Here is a 27,941-nt window from a genome sequence, read left to right as displayed (position 1 = left end):
AACAGATTAGCAATAGGGGCCTGATCCTTTTTTATAGCCAAAATGTCCATAATTCTGGAGGAACCGACCCTTGGGGAATTCCTCAGGCTCATGGGGCTTTTTAGGCAACGTGATATGTCCAGGTGACAGTAGCAATTGCCTCTATCCCTCCACACTGCTATGGCACGCAGAGCTCACTGGGAGAGAGAGAGTTGCATCCTTGTTTCCTAGATCATCATGTGAAACCGAGTGATTCTACTTTTCCCAACCACCTATTCTGGTGGATCTGGTTTCTGTGTAGAGCAGACTATGCTCAATGTTCTACAACCTCTCAGTGATGTATGTAGCCTTTTTCCTTCCCCTCTCTAGGGAAGATTTACTTCCTGGCTCCACTTTGGAAGATAACTTTTAAAGTAGCCAAACATATCTATGGGGGTGCAGCGGTCAAGGTAGAACAGTTTTATGCAGAGTTAAAGTCCTTCTGCCTCCATCACTGTATGGCTGGTTGGTACATGGGAGAATCTGCTACCTCCAGCCCAACAACTCTGTGAAGCAGTGTGATGCAATTATTACACAAAATATGCTGGTTCCCATTGCATCTTAAGTTAAAAGTGTGGCCAGCATTGATCAGCTGAGAGTGCACCAGAGCCTTGAAGAGCCATGATGTGCTTCCGCATCTGGAAGCACCAAGCAGATAACCAGTGCTCTCAGCTATGGAAGTGCACCGGAGCCCCACTTCAAGGCTCTGGTGTGCTTCCACAACTAGGAGCATAAGATCAGCCGACTGGCACAGAACTACAAGAGCACAAGGCATTTGGCTTGCTACTTGCCAGTGCAAGGGGAGTATGATTGTGATCCCAGGCTCCCCTGCACTAGCAGCAGGGATCTGATCCCCAGTCCCACAATCGTCCCTCCTGCTAATCATGTGTTGTATGGCAGGAGGTAGGATAGTTAGAATTGCAGATCAGATCCCATTGTGCCTTTAATTATATGTCAGCAGTCTTGGTGTCTGGCCACCTGGTGGCTCCAGATCTTGGAAGTCAGTGGGAGGGAGGTGTTTAGTGAGAAATAACAGCTTCATATACAGGTATCAGAGAGTAGAGGGCTTGCAATTGATTACTACTCATGTACACAGATTCTTACAGACATATATTCCCATCTCTCATTTCATGCACAACCACAAGGGACCATGCATCTTTCATGCACAGGTTGCTCTGTTATTCCATCCCAGCTAACATGGAAAACATCAAATAAACTACAAGACAGAGCTTGAAGCAAATTCTGTATTTTGACAGAGAAAATATACTGTAAAGCTTAAAAAGCCCATTTAAAAATAAAAATAAGGAAAATTTAAGTCTTTACATGAAGTTTATATGAATAATGCTCTATGTTTTTTCACCCTTCAATGTGAGATTTTACCTTGATAGTTTAGGGTATCCTGTAAAACTACATACCTAGTTACTCTCAGTTTCTTTACCTCAAATTAAGATTTCTGGGTGATTTCTTAGGTTTACCTCTAAAATCTTATTTCTTTCCTAATTGTACAGCTGTAAATGCTGCAGGCATAACAGCCATAACTGAGACAGCTTTGGAAGTGACACTGAAGGAAATACAGAAGAAATGTGGTCTGTGGAGTTTGCATGTTTACTATTTTAGGCTGCTCAAAAGACTTACAGTGTCACATTCGCTATGTCAAAAATTAAATATCCTTTGCAACCCACTGCAGGAAATACTATCGAAGAAATTAATTTGAATAGCATTAGTGCTGATTGCAATGTCACATGACAATATCAAGCATTTGTATGTAACCTTTTCATCAGGCAGTTAGTGACAGTAAAAAGGTTGGGTTTAATATATTTAATGTTCCTCTTAAACAAACAAACAAACAAACATAAAAGAGCCTTCCCCCTGTCCCAGGCCTGGGGAAAGAAGGGGTATCAGATCCCCTTAGAGAAGCAGAACCCTGTGAGGAGAGAATGTCAGGCGGATCTTTGCTTTCTGTTTCCAGTGTCCCTCCCCTTACTCAATTTTTTAATTCCCCTTTTTTTTAGCCCCCATCTTCTTACAACCTTTTCAAACCCTCTCTTCCTAGTATTTCCCATTTCTCTTCTACCAAGCCTCCAGACCTACATGCCACTCATTGACATTCCTCATCACTGCTTATTCTGCACCAAAATAGTTATATAAATCTAAACATTTTAGGAACACTGGTGATAAGAGGGATGTGTCAGAGACACAGTGACAATGTGTTATTCCACTGTTCAGGAAAGATAACTCTTATTTTTCATCATCCTTCAAGTCTAATGGTTCCCTGACTTGCTGAACCAGTGAGCCAGTGTCAACCTTTAATATTTCTTGCACACCACCATGCACTCTTGTCACCAAACTTTAACTGGAAAACATCATAATTCAGACTGGACATCGGGAGACGTTACTTTACATTTAGGGCTGCCACGCTCTGGAATGGGCTCCCAAGTGAGGTGGTACTCTCTCCTACCTTGGGGATCTTCAAGAGGAGGCTGGACAGAGATTTGGCTGGGGTGATATGATCCCGGCACCTGTTCCTGCCCAGGGCAGGGGGTTGGACCTGATGATCTGTTTAGGTCCCTTCCAACCCTAAGCACTATGATACTATGATCATAAAGCACCTGGAGCCTCATGCAATCTACTGACCACTTGCTATGGCCTCCTAGATGACCAGTGGTCCACAGTTGGGAACTTCTGTGTCAATGTTGATTGGTTAATCAGTAATGGTGTTTTGCTATAAAAATCTGCTATAAAAATAAGAAAAATGTCAATAAACTGAATACAACCATTTTTACATGTTATCAATTTCACATGTAGAACCTGTGCACTTTAGATCCATTCTAAACGAGCTGTACAAATTCACAGCATTCCTCCGACACTCCCACAAATTAACTGGGCTCATTTCTGAACACTGAAATTACCTTTTTGATGACAAGGATAGTAGTAATAGGGCTTGGGACAGTCTCATGTTTTTCCCAAGGGCTGAGGATGATTTCTCAACTGATTCTCTGGACAATTTATCAGACAACAGGTTAATAACTGAAGCTTGTCCTTTCGAGTCATAGAGTTACTGTGACAACAGGTTGTTTGGAAAACTCTCTTTTCTAATCTTGCTACAGGTGGACATTTCAGCCTCTTTGGTAAACACGTGTCTAGCACAGTGACTCTCTCACCCTGGGGTGCCTTGAGATCTTTTCAAGTGTCATGGGATGCTGCACAGTGTTAGCAAACATGATTCATAAGATAAATCCAGGGATTTCAAATACAAATCTGTAGGGCCACAAAAACATCCTGCCCTGCTGGAGTCAGCCTTGAGTTCTTTTCAACAGAAGAATTGCTGTCATTTTTCTGTAGTCAAAAAGAGATTGAAAACTAATCACCGGCATTTTCTCAGGGATGTCTTGAGTCTATCAAAGGATGCCTTGAGGCAGGGGCAGATGTGGGGGAGAGGGCATGTCCTGGTGCAGTTGTGCTCCCTTTAGATTCCTGATCCACCCACAATTTAAATCAACCAGTGGCAATGGCAGCAGCTTTTTAAGTCAGGCAGTGCTGAGGGAATCATTTGACTTCCTGGCTCATTATAATTTACCCAATCCCTTCTGCACTCTTCCTTCCACAGGTCTTAAGCCCCTCTTCCTATCGATCGATCGATCAATTGATCGATAGATAGATAGATATACACACACTCTTGATGCTCCATCACTCAAGTAGGCCTTTTTTTCTGCAGCTCCACTGCCTGGTAGCTACTTTTGCTCATGGAGCTCCCAGTTCACAGCCTGGTTTTAACTCATTCCAAGGAGTTTTCACTTCCCTCTTAAATTGAATAACATAGCCCTGGGCCCCTGACCTATGAGTAAAGCTTCTGGTTTCTTTCTATGAAGAGAAAAATAGGTGCTGTTACATGGGATGATGCCCCTCAGCATCTGCACCCCTCTCCCCTTTTCTAATCCTAAATCCACCCATGCCTCAAGGCTAAACAGTTTGAGACTGCTCAGTCTGAGCAAGTCTAAACAGTCTAGCACCTACCCCTCAAGACTGCTTTGTCCAGCACACCTACAGCCTAGGGAATGACCTGCTGGGTAGCACGGAAGTGGAAAGGGATCTTGGAGTCCTAGTGGACTCCAAGATGAACATGAGTCACAGTGTGACAAAGCCATCAGAAAAGCCAATGGCACTTTATTGTGCATCAGCAGATGCATGACGAATAGGTCCAAGGAGGTGATACTTCCCCTCTATCGGGCGCTGGTCAGACCACAGTTGGAGTACTGCGTGTAATTCTGGGCACCGCAATTCAAGAGGGATGCGGATAACCTGGAGAGGGTCCAGAGAAGGGCCACTCGTATGGTTAAGGGCCTGCAGACCAAGCCCCACGAGGAGAGACTAGAGAAACTGGACCTTTTCAGCCTCCGCAAGAGAAGGTTGAGAGACGACCTCGTGGCTGCCTATAAGTTCATTACGGGGGCACAGAAGGGAATTGGTCAGGATTTATTCACCAAGGCGTCCCCGGGGGTTACAAGAAATAATGGCCACAAGCTAGCAGAGAGCAGATTTAGATTGGACATTAGGAAGAACTTCTTCACAGTTAGAGTGGCCAAGGTCTGGAACGGGCTCCCAAGGGAGGTGGTGCTCTCCCCTACCCTGGGGGTCTTCAAGAGGAGGTTAGATAGGCATCTAGCTGGGGTCATCTAGACCCAGCACTCTTTCCTGCCTATGCAGGGGGTCAGACTCGATGATCTATTGAGGTCCCTTCCGACCCTAACATCTATGAATCTATGAATCTATGAATCTATGAATGGGACGATCGACAGCTTTGTTTGTCCCCGCCCAAAGACCGCAGATGTTCACATCTGGACCTATGTCGACGACATTGTCATCATGAGGCACGATCGTACCGCGGTCCGCGCCACCACTGTGGACCTAAAGGACCACCTGAGCGATCAAGGATGGACGGTAAACCCGGCCAAGTCCATGAGCGAGCCATCCTCGGACATTAAGTTTTTGGGGACACGATTCACAGGACAATGGCGGTCAGGGACAGCACACAATGCTACCCCTGAGTTGTCCTCGCCTTGGCCAACCACACAGACAGACTTTCAAGGCCTACTAGGCCAGCTGAATTGGTTCCACAATTTCATAACGCCATCACATTTAAAAGTTGTCCAACGGTTACAACACCAAATTCGCAAGAAAACACGACGCAGAGTTCCATGGAGTGAGCGTGACCAAGCCGCGCTGGAAAACGTCATGATAGAGATTAAAAAGATGCGTCTGATCGCACCCCCCGCCGGCAATCTCCTGACAATTCACGTGGGCTACACCACGGAACATATCTGGTTTACAGCCAGTGACGCCAAAACAGGAAAACTCACGTACACCAGTCACCGCACACTCAAAAGCCACCAACATCGGTATGGTTGTCTAGGGAAGGTCATGCTTGTGGCTCAACTAGGAGAACACCTCGTGACGAGCCCAGGTGTACTGGTTGCACCCGGCGCCACCACACTGGGATTACTTAACTCTAGTAAAATCCACCCGGAGTATCAGGGCACGGCAAAAACTTGGAGTGCCCTAGTCCTTCGTCACCAGTATCACTGGTCGGTGTGGCAAGTCGCTGACAGAGAAATGATTCCGGCCGCCGAAGAAGATGATCCCACTGTACTACGATTGTATGGGACCACATCCCCAGCGTGGATAGCTTCCGATGGTACATCCCGTGATGGCGGAGGATATGGATATTATTGTGACCCCTGTCACGACTATGAGCTCCAAACGTCCCATCCAGGAGAGTCGGTCCAAGCATCTGAACTACGAGGCTTTCAACTAGCTCTTGAACACACCTACCGTCACCACGATGGGACGCTTCCGGTACCCGTCACAGCCGTATACAAAATTGTCACTGGAATGGCACAAGTTACGGAACACACCACTCTCTGGGACGATGTCAAGGCCACTTTACTACGTTTCTCTGTTTGCCCCTTAATCAAGCACACGCGCTCTCACCGACCTGACACGGACCCCGTACATGCTGTCATAGATCAGCTACTGGCACACCGAGGACCCGTGAACCAAAAGGACGTACCTCAGTTACACGCCATTGACATCATAGACACCGACCCCTTTCTCGCTTGGCTCCACGAGCGTTGGGGACACCTTGGAGCAAAAAGGGCACAAGCTCGCTGGAGGGAGCAAAGCGACGAAGGACCGAGCGTAGAACAATGGAAAAGAATAATCCAAGCCTGCTCTGCCTGTGTGCGAGAAAAACCAGTGCACTACAAGCACCAAAAGGGCGCCTATGACCTGGCACACTTTGCTCCAGGCAAGGTGTGGCAAGTGGACCTGCTCAGGAAACTCCCAGGAGCCAAGCCACCAAAAAAGGGGCTAGTAATCGTAGACCTGGGAACCCGTCAAATTCTCGTCCTCCCCACGAGGAAGACCACCACTCCCGTAATTCAAGGATGCCTACAGCTCGCTTTCGCCCATTGGCAAGTGCCCCACATCCTACACTCCGATGGAGGACCACCTTTTAACTCCAAAGGCTTAGAGCGGTTCGCGATACAGCATAATGTTCAATGGCATCACCATCTACCCTATCACCCGCAGTCCAATGGCATCGTGGAGCGCCAGATAGGACTATACAAGGAACAGTTAAGGTTAAAGGAAAATGGATCGTTCAAGAATTGGACTAAGTACAACAATGATGTACTAATTGCCATGAACGCCACTAAAGCTTTGTGGGATGAACGTACCCCGGTGCCACGTCCGCCTTGGAAGCCATGTTACTCATCCCAAGAAACAGTGTGGCTAGCCATTCCCACAGCTACCAGCAAGCGCCCAACTCCAGCTCCCGGTGTTGTACTTAAACCTGGCGAGTACCCAAATACCTATTTTGTCTCTCTTGAAGCAGTCTCACCCGCACGCACTGTCTTGGCCCACCATAATTGGCTAAGTCGACGTAGCACAGTTTAGTATACATTACTAACGAACCCCAAGTTTTGTTTTCCAGCCTAAAACGGTATGAAGTCGCCGATGCCTGACATGGTGTGAAACTCGTATTCGGGACAACTGTTGCCATGAGTGAACCCATTGGCGACGACTCCGGCAAAAACCGCCGTGCTGCATCTAGACAGACGCGGTTGGATTCAGTACTGACTAACTATCTGACTTATTTGCAAGTCTTGAGTGAAAGTTTACACTTTTGATCCTTATTATGTATTTGTATTAGATGCTGTATTTTGTACGTTTCAATTTTGTATATACCCACTTACTCGCTATAGGAGAAGAGGTTCTCGAGCTTAAACATGTCTGAAATTGGCATTTGGTCAAGGGGGCATGTGATAAAGTAAAAAAAAAAAAATTATGACCAAATGCCAAACATGACAGAAAGTTGTGCTCATGGCATGGGGGAAGTGGTGGGCGCGGCCTGATAGCCACGAGATTGGCGGTCCCGGCCCGCGCTGATTGGCAGGGGGTGGGCAGATGCAGCCCATTTAAAAAAGAAAGCGCGTGCACCAAAAAGGGAACAGAGGACCCGCGCCATATCAGAGAGGCCTGATCACCTTCACCGGAGGTCCTGCGTCCACGAAATCCCTTCCTCCCCGGACGCCCCACCACGACCGAGTATATCATTCGAACGTGTTTAGAGCTCTCGAGTCACCAGCGAGTTTAATCTTGAAACTGCTGTAACGGAAACCACCTATACGAAAGTGTGAGTAAAGCATTTATCTGTTACACCGCTTCCTTAATTGTTTTTCTGTCAACGGGAAGAGAGATAAGAGAAGGAGAAACAAGGTCCCGTAACCCTTTCGTTCCTGGCCTGTTCGCACAGCACTTTTCAGGGTCCAACCACCCACCGTCAGGTTGGTCAATGGGGAAGGGGGGCCCAATACTAAAAGTTTGCCCAGGGCTGCCAGGAGTCTAGGTACGGCGCTGTCAGGGACACAGGCCTCCCCCTGCAGCAGCAGCAGCATTGGCTGCCCCTCATGAGGCTGAATGAAGTTAGTTACTTATTCCTGGTTCCTTTTTCAAAGCTAATCTTTACACAATTAAAAGTTGTTAATAATGAATTAGACATGCTAAAGAGTTAGAATTTCATCCAAAATCTATCCAGTGGGAAGACAGACACATCAACGTTAGCATCCTCTTGCAAGCAAGCACCATGAGCCTCAAGGCCATGATCATCCAACATTGACTTCTCTGAGTTAGACTCATCATCTGCATGTCCAACTCCAGACTCCTGAAGCACGTTTTACTCTCTCAGCTCAGTCAAGGTGGACACTCAAGAGGAGGGCAGAGAAAGCACTTCAAGGACATCCTCAAGGCCAACTAGAAAAAATGCAACATCAACATCCAACTCATGGGAGACTATCACCCAGGATTGCCCCAAATGGAGGAGCAGCCTGTTGCAAGGATCTCCGTACTTGGAAATCTTAGGATGACAACAGGAGACACATGTGGGAGCTGCAGAAACAGCATGTCACAGACCAAACCAAGAATCCAGAGCCACCCACGCTGCATGCAAACACATGCCCGAGTTGCAGTGGAGCGTGTGAATCCCATGTTGGCCTCGTCAGCCATCGTTGACCCACAGGTAAGGTAATTCTGGAAGACAGGAATCCTTCACTATGACGGATTGCTGAAGAAGAAATATTTACTCACGTAAAATAGTATTGTGGATCAAACACATGGCCCTGAATAAAGAGCTGAGATTAGGCTGGATTTTGCTCCATAGTCCCTTTCTGTGTAACCCCAAACCATGCGTCTCCTGCCTGGCATTCATCAAAGAAACCCTCAGGGGGTGACGTGTAGTCTGGGATGACCTGAAAAGGATTTTGCCCCTAATCCCAGCCTACTCCCAGCTCCTTATTCTGGGCTGCACACTAGCTCCGTGGGGATTCTTCTACATTTTTATGCATGAACATACATGTCTGGGGTGTTGGTTACAGCCGTGTTGGTCAAAGCTAGGGGTGAGCAAAATGCGGCCCGCAGGCCAGATGCAGCCCGCCAGGTCATTCTATCCGGCCCGCGGGGCCCCTAAAAAATTTAGAAAATTAATATTTATCTGCCCCTGGCTGCCTGTCATGCGGCCCTCCACGGCTTGCCAAAACTCAGTAACCGGCCCTCCACCTGAAATAATTGCCTGCCCCTGCTCTAAGCACACAGGCAGACAAGGTTTCTTGGGTAAATCTGATCTCATTAGACCAGCTCAAATAGTTGGAAAAAATCATCTCTGCAAGCTTTGGGGTACAAACACCCTTCTTCAGCTGAAATACTTACTAATGTAAAATTATATCTTCAGATGAAGAAGGGTGTTTGTACCCCAGAGACAAATTTTCTCAACTGTTGTAATTGGCCTAATACAGGGTCTTCATAAAGTCCTTGTACACTTTTAAACTTTAATAATTTAGGTTGTAGGTATGATAGAAACAACCTGTAAGCGGCATTAAAAAGCAAATTTACTAAAGTTTTAGGACCACTACACTACACAATGCTAGACTTCAACATAACCACCATTTTCTTCTCACAGCTGATACAGACTTCAATTCTGCTAGCCACAGGCCACACTTTAACTTCTCATCTACACTACCGTAGCCATTTTTCGTTTGTCAATCTGAAATAAGAATAAACTTGTTATTACTTATGAAGTCTAGCCCTGTGTACTCCAGTGGTCCTAAAACTTTAATAAATTTGCTTTTAAATGCCGTTCACCGATTGTTTCAATCATACCTCCAACCTGAGTTATTAAAGTATCAATGTGCACAAGGACTTAATGAAGAGCTCAGATTTACCCAAGAGCCCTGCGCGTGCCTGGTGCACTTCCAGTGCTCGGCGCTGCCCAGCCCATCGCGAGCAGCTTGCACTTGCGCGCACAGGAGCTTTGCAAAAGGAGCCGGGAACACGAGGCGGGCTGCAGCCCCGAGCGCGCTGCCGTCATGGCAACGGGCGCCGGGCAACCCAACTGCCGCGCGGCCCATCCTGGCGGTAAGGCGGGAGCCGCGCCTCAAGGCCCCTCGCGCCAGCCCTGCGCCCCTCCCCTCCTCTCCCCCGACGGGGCAGAGCGCGGGCGGCCGTTGGGGGGCGGGGCGCGGAGGGGACCGCGCAGGTACCGCGGGGTGGGGCTGACACTGACCCCCCCTCCCCCACACGCGTGCACACCTCGGCGGGGCGGGCGGCATGAGCGGGCGGCGGCGGCAGCGGCGGGGAGCGGGTAGCCGCCTGCAGGTAGGTGCCCCCCCCGCCCGGGCTAGCTGCCCCCGGGGCGGGGGCGGCTGTGACCGGGCACATGCGGCTGTTCTGCTGCTTCTCCTCCCCTTCTCCTCCTTCCCTTCCCTTTTGCTCCTTTCCTTTCCTTCTCCTTGCCCTTGTGCAGGCCCCTGTCAGACCTGGGGGCAGTGACTCTCCACAAGGAGACTGCAGCCCCGGGGCTGCCCTGAGCGCCTTTGACGGGTGCCGCGGGATGCCTGCCGTACCGCATCAGCGCTGTCCGGTGCGCAAACCTGATTTGCAAGCTAAAGCACAAGCTGCCTTAGCAGCAGCCTGTCCCGGTGTGGTCTTTCTGAGCTCTCCCCAGTGAAAAAAAGGGCAACGTAGCTCCTTTTCCAACAGCGCTTCTTCTGCTTGGCTGTTTAGTTTAACCTGATGCTTCCCAAGCAAGGACACGCAGTGGAAGAACCTGGGGTGGCACGCCTTAATTTTAGGGTGCCGCACACAATTCGCACTCTTGGGCATGCAAGCCTCTACACATGATTCACTAGAGAAGCCCGGAGATTTCAAATAGGAATCTCCATAGCGTCAAAACTGCTCTGACCTGATGCCGGCTTTCTGAGTCCTTTGCAACTGAAGAGTTGCTCGATTATTTTTCTGTATAGTGAAAAGACAAATGGGAGCTCAGAGCTGGCATTTCCCATTGGGACCCTTGTTTCACCGGGGGTGCCTCAAGTCAAAAGTTGAGAACCACAGCCTTGAGCTTCCTTTTTGCAGAGAAACCACGGGTTTTTTTGCTTTGCTTTGGTTTTTTGGTTGGTTTGTTTTGGGGTTGTTTTTTTTGTGGGGGGGAGGTTGGACAGATATAGTTTGCCCACCTCTGGGGAAAGGTAGTTAGATGTTAGTTTGGAGTCAAGGTAGAATTTGCACTTTTAGACTAACTAAATAATGTATATGTATATAAAGCAGAAGCTTTTGTGAACTCATTGACTTAATTCAGTGCTGTAAAAGGATTAGCATAAAGCAGTGAAAAAAGTGGAGTGAGTGATTTGAATAAATTTGGGGTCCTGGTCATTGAAGCTCCTAACAAAGCCCTATTGAATCCAAAGAAAATGACCAGGTCTGGAATTGCTAGCATTTATCTTCTTTTTTTTCTGTATTTGTGTAAGAGTTGTTTGACCATGTTTGGTCAGATTTGTCAGTGAGTTCGTGGCAAGACCTTTTCTAAAGTTTTTCAATATAATTTCAGTGGTTATCTCAGGTCTGCCTCTGAAAAATCATAGCCTCTCCCTGCTGTGTCATCTCCTTTGAGATCCTTGAATTTGGCTCTTTCAGGGGTGTCAAATGTATGGCTCAGGCCTGTGGGGCTCCCAGAGAGACCAGGAATTCAGGGGCAGGGCAAGTGGAAGTCTGGGGCACAGAGCCCGGTTGGGGAGGCATGTCAGCTGCAGAGGAAAATGACTGCTGCCCCTCAAGCCCCCTTCCTCCACCCTTGACCTATGAAGAGCCCTGTGGTCTGAATCCAGCTCTGGGGGGGTGGGGTGAGTTAGACACCTGAGCTATATATACCATTCAGTACACCTGATCATCACTGCTCCACAGTTATCTATGAGAGCTCAATCTGGTAAATGATCATGTTCAAATGTTAAATTAAGCACTTTCGTAAATGTTTGCAGGTTCAGAGCATATTTTTGATGCGCACATCCCCCATTCACTCAATTTTGAATCATACTGGAATAATCAGTCTTGTTTTGCTGAAGGAATTGGCTTATTCAGAAGAATTAAACAATAAATAGCTTCTGAGAGGTACTATTTTGTGTCATTCCTTTTCTCTCATTTAGTGCAGGGGTATCCAACTTATTTGGTCCCATAGGCCAGATGAGGGGTGCTGGTCTGGTCTGTGGGCTGGATCAGGTTTACAGTCCAGCCCTGTGCATCAGGGCCAGTGCACAGGGCTGGTCTGACGTGTGCCGCTTGTAGCACACACCCTGTACTGGCCCTATGCACTGTGCAGAGCAAGCATTCTGATTCCACTCGTGCGTACCACAAGCAGCGTGTGCTGGCCCCAGCCCCATGTGCTGCACCCATAGGCTGCTCCAGATTCGCCCTATACACTATATTCTGTGTGTGGGCCTGATCCAGGTCAGCCATGTGCAGAACATGTCCTGGACTGGCCCCACACACTGCATGGAGCTCATGTCAGACAGGCTCTGTGTGCCATGTGCAGTATGCAGGGCCAGAGCCAACACATGCCGCATATGGTGCATGGGACCAGTCAGAGATCCATGGGCAGCACTGTGGGTTGAGCCATATTTTGACACCCCTCCTTTAGTATGATTTTTTTAAAGTATTGTTCATATGCAAACTATACTGATCTTTGTTTTACTCTTTTTGAGAATGACAGCTGATTGCTTTCATTGCTTAAGATGCATAAAACAAAAGGATTAATTTTAAGAGTAGCTTGGTTTACTCTAGTCCTTGAGTTCTTTTGTATTATTCCACTTGAGGGACCAATTTAGTGCTTTCATTGGAGTTGGATCAAATTCTAGGTCCTGCTTTTACAGGGCAAGCCTTCCACTGAAGCACCTGGTTAATCTCAATATCAGTCATATTTTTATTTGCTTTTCAAAAGTGAAATTTACAGATTTTATTTCAAGTATCTTTGGTTCTTAAACTTGAACATTTTTATCTTAAGATGATGTTATACAACATAAGCACATGAACAAATTACCCCAGAGTAAGCAAGAGGCAAGCTACTTTGGGTTCGCTTTCTTTTCCTGATGGATCAAAGTGTGCACATGGGCAATTACTGTGGAGTAACTGATGTGCTGTAAATCCCCTCTACCCTCAGTTACATTGTAGTAAATTGTGTGGCTGTGCCAATTGTGGCTTGAGGGCAAATAGGTTGTTTTCTGTTGTTATGAAGTATCTAAGCATATGTTTTCTCCCATTTTCAAGGCTCACTCTGTTACTCCATGCAGCATGCCTTTCTAAAATGCAGAAGTACAGTACTTCATGTTTTCTATTCTCTCAAAAGGTAACAAGAAGAGGAGATGATTTTGATTTAGGGGATCGAGCTTTTGAAAGTGAGAGATCTTCTAATCTGGAAAGCAAGATTACGAACAAAGACAAAATAATCCATAAATTGAATTCACAGGTTCGGTTTTTACTTTTCTGTATTACAAAAGTTGTTTTATTTTTCTGCATTACATTTTTTGCTATTGTAGCATTTTGTAGGAAACAAGGATGTTGAAAATCTTACATACTGAAGTTATAGCCCAAAAGTAACCATTATAATTTAGATGGGTATTAAACAGTGAAGAGATGGCAAACTACTTTGCTACTGAATGAAGTTGAAGATCCAAAACACTCATGACAAGATATCCTGTTATATTTGCATCATGGCATTTTTCATCATGTTATGCTACTAACCTCTACAATTTAATCCTTGCTTGAACTTTGTAAATCAAACAAAAACTCAGCGTGTTGCTGTTTGCATAGTCATTTGATGCTTACTACTTTAATTTCTCTTGGGTATTGGATAGGAGATGTGTCTCCTCAAAATTAGCAACCAGTGGAAGGGGTGCTTCTAAGCTATAGCCAAGGCCAAAAGTATTTGGATGTTTCAACTAAAAATGATCAGCAGTGACGTAATTACCAGTGTTCCATTTAAATTGTTATAAATGATGCTTTAAAGTTAATACATGTATCCGTTTTTATCTCAGTTCACAGAGTTGTAGACACCTTCTGAAATTTAAGTTAGTCATGAATGTTTAGTTGGATATTTTCAAGTTTCTATGTTCTTCCATAAAAAGTAAAATAATTCTACCCTACCATACTTTAAGACTTCATCTAAACCAGGGCTGTCCAACTTCTGAGTGGCTGGGGGCTGCAGGCACCCCAGGCCAATGTTGCATGGACTGCACACCTCCAGGCTGCACACCATATGGCAGACACTATACTGTGCTGGTGACCCCATGCTGCATGGGTTTTGGGTCCCCCCAAGCCCACTGGCAGGCCACTCCGGCCCTACAAGCTGGCCACCCTGCCCTGCCCCCAGGTGTGGAGAAGGAAGCAAAAGCCAGGAGAGAGACAGTGAGCCCAAAGACTCTGGTGGCAGCAGCAGCAGAGTAGTGGGGACTGCTGCACCTGGATTAGGAGCCTCTAGGGCCACAGGCAAACCTCTCAGAGGCTTTATGCGGCCTTGAGTTGGATAGCTCAGGCCATGAGTTGGACAGCTCTAACCAGGGGCAACTGGTACTTCCTGAGTCAGGGGGGCATGTGGCCGCCAGCCCCCCCCCCCCCCCCCGTGGGCAGTCAGTGACCGTGGCCGAGCTCACCAGCTTGCAGGGGGAGGCCCCTGTGGCTGATCACTGGGCTGACTGGGAAGCACAAGCGGGGCACCCAGAAGTGCCAGTGATGCTTCTCCTGGTGCCCCCACTCTCTGGCTGGTACTCACAGGGGGAGCACCGCTGCCTCCCCCCCCCAACCTGTCACCTAAGTGGGGAGTGCTGGCTGTCGGGGGATGCACCAGTGCAATAAGGGGATGCACGTGCACCCCCTGCGCATCACCACTGACTCTAACCTAAACTATTCTCAGTTTTGAGCCCTTATGTGCATCTGAGAAAAGATGGCAGCATGAACAATAAACAGATCCATGATCCTGATGACCAAGGAGGGAAACTAATTACAGAGTCTGGGATAATATTTATGGAAACTCTTAATTTATACCAAGGAAGTTCCAATTCAAATACTGTTGCCAATCTCAGCTGTCTCAGGGAGGGGGCGGTGACTGAAGGAGGGATTTTCTCAGTTAATTGGGCTTTGAAACATTTTGGGGTTTAGAGGTTAAAACTAACCTCTTGGGTTCTAGCATGGCTACCAGATATGAATATTGTTGTGCGTGCTGTACATAGTCTGTAAGTAAATGAACAGACATTGACATTCTGATGGGATTTAATAATAACCTTTGGAAGAGGAGTTCCAAAGAGGATGGAGCTGAACTGTTCTCAGTGGTGGCAGATGATAGAACAAATAACAGTGGTCTCAAGTTGCAGCAAGGGAAGTTTAGATTGGATATCAGGGAAAACTTTCTCACTAGGAAGGTAGTAAAACACTGAAACAGGTTACCCAGAGAAGTTGCGGCATCTCCATCCTCGGAGGGTTTTAAGACCCAGCTAGGCAAAGCCTTGGCTGGGATGATCTAGTTGGGGATGGTCCTGCTTTGAGCAGGGGGTTGGACTAGATGACCTCCTAAGGTCCTTTCCAAACCTAATTATCTGATTCAACACTAGTTGGACCTTCCCAGAGGACCCAATGTACAGCAGCATCCCTTCTTGCAGGTACCAACCTAGTCAATTTTTCTGGTGCCTTTTCCATCATTACCTGGGTTTGTCTTATTTAAGAACTGGCCACTTTGCACACATCTATTCTCCAAGTTCATAGCTGTACAGAATTATTTGTTCCATTATATCAGCCAGATCACATGATGATTCTCATTACATGCAACAACTCATAATTCATCATTAATTCTCCTAATATCCTTATATACATGCTGAACTACAGAGATGATAAATTAACCTCTGAAGAACCTCCCATGAGAGCTCCCTCCAGGTGGAAGAGTGTGTGTCCCAATTGTTTGGAACTTCCTAGATAAGAATAAATATGTGCTGCTTTTGCCCAGCAAGCCCAGCATGGAGAAGGACACTTTGGATTGGTGGAACATTTCTACCAATCGAGTAACAGCTGGGAGGGGCTAGCCCTGCCCCTTCTTGGGGGTGGGGGAGCAAGGAGCCCCTGGACCTGTTTGAAGTCTGCTCTTTGCAGGTCTGGCAGACTTCAGGGGTGGGACCTCCAGTGTAAATAAAAGCAGCACGCTGGGCAGAAATGGCAAGGGACGTTGGAGAGGGAAGAGCCTCCACGGGATCCCTTCTTCATCCCAGCAATGCACAGGCCAGCGCACAAGGCTCAGGCTCTGGGAGCCACGTTGAGGCAGCTCGAGCCTGCATCCTCAGCAGAGGGCTGGACAGAGTGGTGTGCAGGTTGGCAAATGGGGAGCTGGCCCTGGGAGTAGCTCAAGGCTGCTCGGGGCCCCACACGTTGTGCAGTCCGGCACACAGAGAACCTGCCCTGGGAGCAGCCTGAGGCTGCTCAGGTTAGCCCTGGTGTAAGCTGGATAGCTGGAGCCCTGCAGTGTGACCTGCCCAAAGAACTAAAAGAGCCCTGGAGCCTAGAGCAGGGCCCAGGAAAGGGGAGGTCTAGGCATAAGGCCAGGTAAACCCAGCCAGCAGTGGCTAGGTTGCGTCCCCACGAGAGCTGGAAGAACCCTCGGTGCCCAAAGTGGGGCACAGGGCCAGGAGGGGAGGTCCTGGAGTGACACAGACAATGCTGGTGGGGCCTCTGATTGAGCGAAGGGCTCTGAGGTATGGTCAACAGCTCCTCGAAGGAAACTAAGTTGCTGGCAGAGTCGGGTCCCTCAGGGGAGGCATTCCTGAAATAAGGTAACCCCTCCCCACACCCCGAGGGAAGCCCTGGGTGAAAGTTTCCCTCCCAGCTAGACCCATAGAAGGGGGAGCACCCCTTGCTAGCTGGGATCCAGAGGTAAATGCACCTCATGTCGTGTAAGACTGCGCCTCATATTTTGTATAATTGTTATTATAATTATGAATATGTTGTACAAAATGTCACGGGATTGGGTTAGTTTGGTATAATGGGTTTTTGGCTTATCATATTGTAAATATCCATCTGTATACCTTTGGTGTTAAAAGATACTGCTAAGAATATTTTCGGAACGTTTTCCTTTGTTACCTGTTAGAGTATTTATCTATACATATATTGAATAAGAAATAATATGAATATTATGATTTAGTAAACTGTAAATAGTTAAGAGCATTGGTGTGGAGTTGACTCTATAGAAGAAAGAGGGACCTGTGCTGAAATCACCTGTGTCCCTCTCACAGCACTATTCCCTGCCTCATCTGTCCTTTCCAATTGAGGATGATCACACCTTTGGGTGTTCCCAGGTTACAAATAGAATAGCTTGAAGATAGTTCTGTCCACTGGTGCTAATTTCTGAAGGCATCTGTATAAAACATTATAGTTAATGGAATTGAATGAAGTTGACACATCCAGTACTATCTGCATCACACTGCATTCTCATCTGTTACCAAAGGGCCATTGATGAGTGAACTTCTGCATAAATTCAGGCCCAAAGTCTGTAGCCTCTGCTCCCTGCTCCCTTCCCACCCTCCCCCCAGTCTCTGCTTCCCTGTTCCTTCCTCAGCTTCTGCTCGGTGCTAGCAGGCTCTGTCCCCATTCTAGCCTGGAGCCCTGAGCACAGCTCCCAGCCCACTTCCCCCGTCCCCCAGTAGACATGTGGGCTGTATGCTGCTGCTTTGGGGCTGTGCTCAGTGCCACAGGCTGCAGCATGGATGGCGCATGCTGGCACGGAGCAAGGGTAAACATGGGATGGAGAGGGACAGGCAGGAGAGTAGAGGCTGCATGGCAATGGGGGAGAAGATGGGTAGAAGAGTGCAGGAGAGAGGTGGTGGGAGCAGGGGGGGACAGGCAGACAGCAGCTGTGGCTATGGCCCTGAATCTGGGTAGAGGCTGGAGCCTGAGCCACAGCAGTTACTCCTCCTCTGGCCCCCCTCCGCCCCTCCCAACACACAATTCTAAGATGAGAGGCTTTTTTCCCTATGTTAAATGGGGCAGGGGGCAACGACTTTGTCTTAGAATCGAGTCAATACTGTAGTTAAGCTACTATGGGTATAAGGGAATTGCACTCATGTAAGTAAATAAACGTTTCTGTTGTGAAATGTTTACTGTGTTAATCTTTTAAGAGTAAGAGAAGTAAAATACTTGTATTTTTTTCTGTTCCCATTAGATTGAAGAACTGAAGAAGGAAAACTATGAATTAGAGCAACATGTTATGCAACTGCTTGATACCAAGCAAGAGGTGGAGAGTCAGGTGGACAATTTGACCAGTAAGAATGAGTATCTTTGTAAAGAACTGGTAGTAGTTGACAAATTGGCTGAACAGCTGGAAAAAGAAAAAGAATTAGTGTTGAATACTGCCGACAAGGAACTTGTGGAAGCAAAGGTATTTAATGATCAGAATTAATACTGTGTGCTAAAAAGAGTATGTACTATAGAGGGAGCTGGTAAGTTCACAACTTTTGTGGCCAAATTTTATTTTGCTTTACTTGCCTAAATAGTATGTATGTAGCAATATAACTACAGTTTTTTGCATTTAGGTGCATTTTACAAGTTAGCAGTACTTATGCCAGCCTGCTGGCACTACCTGGGGAAACCAGAATTGCCCAGATTTGTGCATAGAGTTGGACAAGTCCCCAGAATTTGTCAGGCAAAAAACATGCCTAGTGGGTTTTATATGCTGGAAAGGGGAGCTCCTCCTGCCTTTTAACTTAGAAACCTAGTGGTCAGGGCATTTGTTTAGAGACTGAGTTTTAAGTCTTCCTAACTAGCAAGGATTTGACCTTGTATTTGCTTTCTTGCAAAATGCTCTAATCACCAGGACACAGGCTAAACATTGCCCTGAGTTCTCTTCAAGCCTCACCTTAAAGCTGGCCCATTATACCTTGCTTTTTAAGTGGATAAAATGGCTAAATAGTGTTAGGCCCTATTGGAAACAAGGGCCCAAGTTAAGTCCCTTCCTTCCAAGGAAGAATCCATTTCACTGATCCAGAACCTCTAGCCTGCACCCTTCTTTTGGCAATATGTCTTTCTGTTGCCTAATGACCCAACTCCAAGAGAGAGGCTCATGCAGGGTCTGGGGCATCACCAGACTTGTGGCCTGATGAGTGAAGTATTTTTCTGGGAAGTAGGAGATACAGGTTCAAGCTTCTGTTGGGTGAGGAGTAGCCCCAGAATCCAGGTCACCTGCACCCTGGGCAAGTGACCTGATTACTAGGGATCCTGGTTTTCTCTGATAATAAAAAATCCCCAACTTGGGGGTTAAAAAAGTAACCCTAAATCCACATTTTTCCCTGATTAAAATGAAACACCACTATATATATCTGTGTACTAGTGGTGTTTCATTTTAATCATGGAAAAATGTAGATTTGGGGGTATTTTTTTAACCCCAAAATTGGGGATTTTTTTATCAGAGAAAACCAGGATCCCTGCTAATCACTAAGGAGGTTCACACATGAGCTCCGGGGTTGAGGGGAGCTGTTTTACTTAGAGTAGATCTGAGAGCTACTCTAATTAAAGTGCCCACAGCATGACATGTATTCAGTGTCCCATGCTTCAAAATGACAGCAGGGGCGCTTTAACTAAAGCTTGTTGGATGAGCTTTAGATAAAGTACTCCCACTGCCATTTTGAAATGCAGGCACGTTGAATGCATATGACACGGAGGCTGCTGGAGTGCACTAATTAGTACACTCCAGCAGATTCGATTAAAAGCCATAGTTATTTATATGCCTAAGTGCCACTCAGGCATACAAAGTGAAATAGGAGCTATCCCTTAATTTTTTGGGATGAAATGTTCTAGTCTTGCTTTCTCCTTGAAGGTATATTTTATTTTATTTTTTTAATTTAAAAGATAATGTATTAAAAACTTAAAAAAATAATGAAGGGAAGAGGGCAACTATGGCTGGTGCACTGCACTCCTATAGCACTTAAGAAAGATGCTTAGTAATGAGTTAGATCAGTATGTCTCAATCTTGTTAGTCTCAGGGAACCCCTTGTTAGATTCAGGGTACCCATCAGAAAATGCCAACTCTTGGCTTTTGCTTGATTTTTGACTGTGGAAAAATAATAGAGCAATTCTTTTGCTGCAAAGAACTCAGAAATAGCAAGCAGGTCAGAATGTTTTTGATATTGTGGATTTGTATTTGAAATTTCTGGGCTTATCTTATGAATCATGTGTAGAGGTTTGTATGCCAAAGAGTGCTAATATTGCAACAGGGTTCCATAACTCCCTGGCTGGGAATCACTGGGTTAGACTAAATAGTCAAGGAAAAAGAGTTATGTTTAAATTTGGGAAGAAAGGTCAAGAGTAGATTGCCAGTCATCTTATGTTTTAGGGACAATCCTACAACCTTATCTAGTAGGACAGTTCACATTTAGCGACATGATCAATTTGAGCAGTGATATCATAGAGGCTAAAATATGTGGAATTGGCATTTCTGCAGTCAAAGACAAAACACTCTTTTCAGAGCAATGTGAGAAGATTTCTCCCTGCTTCACCATCCCAAAGAAGGATAGAATTATATCCCACACTTTTTGATATTTAGCATCTTCTATTTCCATAGTTGAGGAGAGAATAGCATTTCAGACGAATGCAGATGCCAAAAATAGAAGGTGTGAAGACCACATGTTTTCTGAAGCTCATTGAATTTATTAAATATAGAGGGCCAGATCCTTCCTGATTTGGGCTGAAGAAAATTGTCATGCCTTATTTACTTAAGATGAATTATGAGAATTCATGCAAGTGAGTCTGTCCTAGGAACATATATAGAAAAGGAACTTTTACTAAATCAGATGAAATAATTTGAACTGTTCTATTAAATTTCAGCAGGAAATATCTTTATCACTCAATAAAGCTTCAGATTTTAAAATTTACTTTAGGACTACAAAATACACAAAGGTCCTAGTCTTGCATTCAGAGCATATGAAGAGGCCCCTTTACCCACACACGGTAAGAGCCATTGGCTTCAGTTGGACCCTGTGAACATAAGAATCTGCCTGTATTGAGCTGATTTCAAGGTTGGAGACAAACTTGTCATGATATTTCTATTGAAAATTGCTGGAATAAATAACATTTTATGGCACGTGCTAGATAAGGGAGCATACATTCTTCCCATTTTTTCTTTTAAATCACCCTAGCGCCAAGAAAGCTGAGGGATAAAATTATAGGAGTTGTAATTGAGGAAACATGTTTTGACTATTCCAGTGAAAATGGCTTTTGAATTTACAGTTATGAAAATTGTGTATAGCTGCTTAATATGTAAGTATTGCTCAGAGGAAAGGTAGCTGGGCTGTGTGTCTTGTTTCAAAACAAAAACAAAACTTGCTGAACTCCTTATTCCAGTCTTCAGCCTTTTTTGGTCCATGTGCAACAACTTGAATTTATAACACTGTAGACATTATTGTACTTTGGTCTCCCTGTCAGCTGTAGAGCAAGGGTGGAGGAATCTTATGGGAAATGCTACATTTAACTAGCCCCATTTCAACAAGTTTCTTGGAAATGCAAATCTGGTGAAAGAGATTTTGCACTTTCTTTTTGCTCACTACAACAGACATTGATGCTGTTCTTGCTCTATTGATCACTTATTCAGGCAAAATTCTCATTATTTGGACCTCTGCATTCTAGTTCATTCTTTAATGGACTCTTCTTGTTAAACAGTGTGTCTCCAGTCCAGCTAATCTAGAAGACATGTTCAGGCAGTTTAAAAAGAACAGAAACACTGGACAAAACATGCTGTATTTTATGTTGAATAGTTACCATTGCACTTTTCTCACATTTTGTTTTAGATTCAAATTCGACAACAGCAAAATGATATCAGAAATTTGAAACATACAGTGGAAATACTCAATTCTGTAAGCTAAATATATGTTCTTAGTATTTTTGTAGTTATGAATTCAAAGTATATTTAATGCTATTCCAATGGGTTAATTAGTCAAATTAAAATGAGGTAACAGGAGCAGGGACTTATCTCCAAGAAAGTGTCTAGTAAGTGTTGGTGTCTGCAGTTTCCAGGCAGCTAGTGAGGGCACAGACAGAAGTTACATTTTCTTGTACAATCAGCCCCTTGAAAGTGCTCTACAGCTGTGCCCTTACAGAAGTGCATGGCTGCAGAGCACTTTAAAAGTGCTCAATTGCATGATAATCTGAGCCCTCATTACTTGAGGGTTCAGGTGAAAGTACTCCACAGCGCCTTCATTAACGTCTGTTAGCATGTGCCAGGAGCAGGCCTGCACTGATAAAGCCCAGCCCCTCTGCTGGTGCTGTCTTCAGAATGGGAGGGGGAGACAGGGGAGGGAGTTTTGTCTGGGGTTTTTCCAGCCTGCACTGAAGGGTTGGGCAGTTGGATTGGAGCCCCTTTCTGGTTGTGGGGAAGGGGTAATCCACCTGCTCCCTCCTCCAGCACAGCCTGGGCAAATCCCAGACCGAGCTCCCTCCCCTTCCTTCCCCACTTATGATTATGAAGACAGCACCGGAGCTGGGGCGGGGGGCAGGGCCTAGGGGAGAGTGGCTGCACACATGCAACTGTTTCGAAATGGAGCTCAATCCCCCAACTGTCTGGACCCAACAGCAAACATTTGTTGGGTCAGTAGGAACATGTAACTCATGACACTTCCTGCAAAGTGTCATGAATTACAGTGGGGAGCTGCATATCTGTCAGCACTCTGAAAGTTAGGGGCAGTTTAACTGTATTTCATTGAAGGGTATGCTGCTACAGTCTAACTTTCACTTATTGCACTCATAAATAGTTACCACATATCAGTTGTTTTGGGGTAAATCCTTGTCTCTTAATTCAATTACATTTGATCATTTTTCTGTGAATGATCTGAGTGAATTTAATTTGCCTTTCTTTTTACTATTCCACAAAACAGAAAAATTATGAAATATATATGCACTGAAATGGATATCTAATTTTTGAGGTCTCTAGCGAAATCAGAATATCTTGCAATTTATTTTGAGTGTCTTTATTTTTGAGAGTCATATTAACTTTTCTGCACAACCTATATTACTTGACTGCTGTGAGTACTTCTAAGAAACATAGAATGCCAATATCTTATCCTTTAAATAATTTTACACCTTCCCCATATATTAATAATATGATGTTGTTTGGACTTGTATACAATTTTATATAAAAGTATGATAAACATTTTATCAAAATAAGCTCTGGGTTAGCGATTGGATGCATTAACCTGCTTCTAGAGTAAATTACTAATTTATGGACTCTTGCATTGAGAAATAAAAGTTTGCAGTTGTCAAGGCCACATAGGATTCCTACCACACAGCAATATTAAAAGTTTTCACAAGATTCCATTTTTTGCTGTTTATGTATTTGGATATTACAGTGTTTATTATGCCTCAATCCTGCAATGAGCTTACTGTGGGAGGACTACTGTGCCCTGGCAGAGTCACTGTAGGATTAGATTATATCCACACTGCAAGCTTATCTTGCTAGACAAATGACATCTTCAACTACCCTTTAGGGATCCACACCTTCTGTCTCCTGAACCAGAAGCAGTATAGTCATTGCATAGTTCTCATTTCAGGTGGGCTAAGTCATCTGCTTAGAGCACCACGGAAACTGGGACATAGCCCACATAGAATTGCATGGAATGTTTGATGCCACTGCCTATCAATGTAAGCTTGTGATGTACACGTCTAGAACATTTTAAATACATTTGAAAACCCAAGAATCTAGATGTGTACACCACTTAAGGCTGGTTTCAATTTCTGGAATGTTTTAAAAGCACACCAGAAAAACAGTACTATTTTGACCCAGTCTTCTGTTAACACGGCATTTCATGCCTATTGTCTTGTAAGTCCTCCAGACATCCCACATTGCACAGCCCCTCCCCCCATAATCCCCAAACACATTTAGGTCAAAGGACTATTGTGAATGCAGCCAGGACTCTGCAGCCTACAGAGACCACAATATGCAAGGGTGGGGAAGCAGAAAGCCTCTGTGTTAGGTTCAATTCCCTGCAAAGGACCTGGGTGGAAGTCCCAGCTTCATTTGGGGCAGGGGTGAGTAGCCAGGTGCAGGAGGCTGTGTAACACCCTGCTCATAGTTCCTGGGGGAGCCCCAGGAACTCTGTGTTTTTTACCCTCTGTCCCCTGAAAGCTATTTCATCGGTTTTACTTCCCTTCATGGACTCTGTGCTCTGGGTCCCAGGTTCATTTGGAGTTGTGATGAGTGTAAGGGGGTTGGCAGATGGTTGAGGCCTGTGTGATCCCTTGCTTGTCATGTTGGGGGGGTACTCCAGGGGCTCCCCAAGATCTCCTTCACTTTAAGCAAGACTTGCACTGAAAAGCATTCTGTCAATTTCACTTCCCTGCAGGGACCCTGTGGCAAGGGAGTGTGAGTTGGGGGTTGCCAGATGCTAAGGGTAGCTGAGTGACCGTGATTGTGGTGCCTAGGGGACTACATGTTCTGGGACTCCCGTAAGATCTCCAGTTTTTTTGCCTGCCCTGGAAAACATTTTGTCAATTTCAGTTCTCTGAATGACCCTGTGCTGTAGATCCCAGACTCATTTGGAGCAGGGGGTGTGAGTTGCTATGTGCTGGGGAGTCTGAGTGACCTATGCTTGTGGTGCCTGGGCAGCTACATGCTTCAGGGGCCCCAAAAATCTCAGCTTCTTTGCCTGCTCTGGAAATTATTTTGTCCATTTCACTTCCATACAGGACCCTTCCACACAACCGTTCCTCCCCACCCACCCCCAGCACCTGGCAACCTCTCCACTCACTCCCTGCCCCAAGTGATCCTGGGACCACAGGGAAGGGTCTGTGCAGGAAAGTTCAATTGACAAAATGTCTTCCAGTGCTAGTCTTGCAAAAACAGAAAAGCAGAGATCTTGGGGAGCTCCCAGAACACCCAGCTCCCTAGATACCACATGCAGGGGTCACACAGCTTCCCAATACCCTACAACCCCTCCATTCTCACCTCCCTGCCCCAAATGAGCTTGGGATCCAGTAGCTGCAGGGTCTATAGCAGGAAGGTTAAACTGATTAAATACCTTTAAGGGCAGGTTTGAAAAGCTGTGGAATTCTTCCAGGGGCCCTGGGAGCACCCAGCTCCCCCTTCCTCCCTGGATCCATAAGGAGGAAGTCACAGCACCTAGCAAGCCTTTCATCAGTCCCCATGCTCCTGCCCCAAATGAGCCTGGGACCCCACAGAGTAGGGTCTGTTTCCTGTAATGAAGGCCAGACTATTCCCTCCAGAAACTCACCCATGCACCCGCAGTGAACCACACAGATTTTTTAAACAGTGTTCTTTATTAAACCCCATCAGTTTTTTGAACTTTTAAATGTTTTGAGAAAAGGGAACAGAGCATTTCAATTGCTGACAGTGGTGTCTTCCTCTTTCTCAGTGGTCCAGCCAATGTGGGCATTTCTCCCACTCTGGGGGAATCCTGGGGAAACTCCTGGCATTGGCTTTTGGAAAGCATGATGGTCTAGGTACTCTACCACCCCCTGGTGGCATTTTGGTAGCAATAAAGTGGAGGTTTAAATAGGACTCTTAACGATGCATGTATGGATACCTCTGTCCAGGGACAAATGCAAGCCAGTTCCGAATCACTGACGTTCTCAGAACAGTTCAATTGTTATGTCTGTCTGCATCCCTAGGGTGCATTCTGATGAGCACATATGTTCAGCAGCATGCGTTCCCCACAAGACAAATAGCAGTAGTACATACTTATGCCGCAGCTATTTGTCCCAGGGCATGTCCCTGCACTCACCCTCCAGCGCGTGGCAAATTGCTAGCCACCTTACAGGGCTGGGGAGATATCCTGGGACAGCAGTGGCACTGAGCCAGCCCCTCAGAGCCTGGTCATCAGCCAGAGCGATGTCTCTAGCCAGCCAGGGTCCATTTCTGGTAGCACATACTGCTTCGTGTACCATGCCGCTTTTTTTAGCAGCATTTATTTTTATAATGCTCCCGTTCAAATTAGTGCAGTGAACATGGGCGTGTGCACTACATGCAGCTTGCAGTGCTGCAGACTGCACACGTGCACTTGTCAGAACACACCCCAAGTGTCTTTCATTTTGCAACTTGGAATTATGGACATTAAAGGCTAGAACCAGTAAAGGACTTAGATGCCTATAAAAAGACTGATGGAATTCAGAGGCCTAAGCCCAAAATTGTGGTCTTCACAACTCCCACTCAGCTGCCTCCTAACTCTTCAGATACATATCCTATTTCTTAATGTTTCTTAATATATTTTTTTAAGTTAAAAAGGTGCATCTCTTCCCATGCCTATAATTGACTCACTTTTGAAAGGGCAGAGGTGCCCTGTCTTACACATAAGCCCAATTAGGATCCAGGAATTGGGCATTTCTCCACCTAAGTCTTGGGAGGGTCTCAGTCAAGAAGGCATTCTAAGAGCATATCTTAAGAGTGCGGTTTCCTGACAAAAGGTTAGTGACTGCTGGGATTTTTGTTGTTTTTTTAGAACAAGGTAAAAGGGGAGAGCAGATAGATTTGGTAGTTAGCAGTAGTGCCCACCTTTAAAATAATTGTCTAGTGGTTAGAGAATTAAATCAAAAAGTGAAAGAGCTGAGTCAATCCCTCCTCAACCTTTTGGGGCTCAAACCCACCCCTTAAGAGAGTGTCTTAACCATCAAGCTGTAGGTTGTTCTGTGTGAGGGCATTGTCCATCTTTCTCAATGATGTTGAAGCTGCAAAAAGAATTCAAGATTCATGGAGCAAGAGGCAGTATAACATAATGGCTTCCTAATTCAGGCACTCTATTAGGAAAAGAGAGTCCTGGGTTACAGCTCCTCTACCCAACTGCTGGATAAAATATATTGTTTATGCATTTTCTACAAAGACTTCTTAATGTAAAATCTAGAAATAGTCCTGGAAGCAGGACATTTAAGCAGTCATTTTAAGATGGAAGCACTCTTAAGTTATTCTCTAAATATACCCTATTCTTTTTAAAAAGAAAAAGCAGTTCATAGGAAAAGCTGAGTAACTGAACATCATATTGGACCAACCTTAGAAGATTATAATCATATTTGGAAAATATTGAAAAAATGTGAAAATACAGATATCTAGCAATTACCTCAGAATAATAAATATGAATAGATCTTAAAAGAAATAGCTATATCATTTTAATCTTGAAGAATAAGTTTATCCATTTGTCTCATAAAATTAAGTATTTTTAAATGATAATTTCAGTTAACACCTTTTCCATTTGGCAATGTAAAAGATTATTTTAGAAACTGAGTCTGGTAAAAAACAAGGGGAGTCTCCTTCAAGACTTCATACCTTTATCAAGACATTAGAGGAGGGCAAAGATTATTATAAAAGTGAAGCTGAGAATCTGAGGAAGATGTTCCGAAATAGATCATCAAGTCCTAAGCACAAACCTACTTGTGGTGGCACATCAAAATGTACTTCACCCATCCAGGTAAGCTTGGGGTTTACTGGAGCACAGAATCAAAGCATTTATTCTATACTGATTTTCCTAAAACAAAACCTGGTTCTTCATCTACAGTCAGTGATAACAGAAATCTTACTGATTTTTTTTTTTTTTTTTTTTTTTTTTTTTTTAATATAATGACAGCCTGAGTAGTGTAGATAGGGAAGAGCCAGTTCCCATGTAGCTAAGCACACTGTGGTTCTGGATATACATCTCCTTAAATGCTTTTTAAGGTTGTGTATGATTAAATATGAATACTTCCTAAGGTGCTTAAGTAAGTAGTTTTGTGATAACGAGGCAATTACCATTAAAAAGAAATTGAATAAACTCCTTTGTCTGTTATATAAAATAACTAGAAAACAGAGAGACAGATTGATAGGTGACTAATTGATAGGAGACACGTTTTATAAAGACTTCCAATCTCCATTTAATGTTCATATCTAGTAAATAATATTGATTAAAATGTATACATATAATCTTGACTGTTGGAGATGTTCAATTCTAGGCTTCCTGCATTTTTTATGTTAGATGTGTATACATTTCAAGACCAAAAATATTGAGAAATGTATACTTTTTTGTTTAATTTTAAAGAAATAATTTATT

General features: G+C 45.1%; 1 protein-coding gene across 3 annotated transcripts in view; it reads left to right on the top strand.

The window, feature by feature from the left end:
* Positions 1–10,018: 10,018 nt before the first annotated feature.
* Positions 10,019–27,941, top strand: part of TSGA10 (testis specific 10) — a 52,764-nt gene continuing 34,841 nt past the window's right edge. Inside the window, exons 1-5 of one of the 3 annotated variants that reach the window (XM_014600324.3) lie at positions 10,019–10,224; positions 13,244–13,363; positions 18,092–18,307; positions 21,708–21,773; positions 27,126–27,326. In XM_014600324.3, coding sequence (XP_014455810.2) covers positions 10,177–10,224; positions 13,244–13,363; positions 18,092–18,307; positions 21,708–21,773; positions 27,126–27,326 — 651 coding nt within the window. In that variant the 5' untranslated portion in view covers positions 10,019–10,176. The remainder of the gene's footprint in view (positions 10,225–13,243; positions 13,364–18,091; positions 18,308–21,707; positions 21,774–27,125; positions 27,327–27,941) is intronic. The other 2 variants (XM_059720977.1, XM_059720978.1) reach the window with 2 other exon arrangements.

This window comes from Alligator mississippiensis, chromosome 1 (genome assembly GCF_030867095.1).
Source record: "Alligator mississippiensis isolate rAllMis1 chromosome 1, rAllMis1, whole genome shotgun sequence".
NCBI classification, from domain to species: Eukaryota; Metazoa; Chordata; order Crocodylia; family Alligatoridae; genus Alligator; species Alligator mississippiensis.
This window is presented reverse-complemented; position numbering and strand designations above follow the sequence as displayed.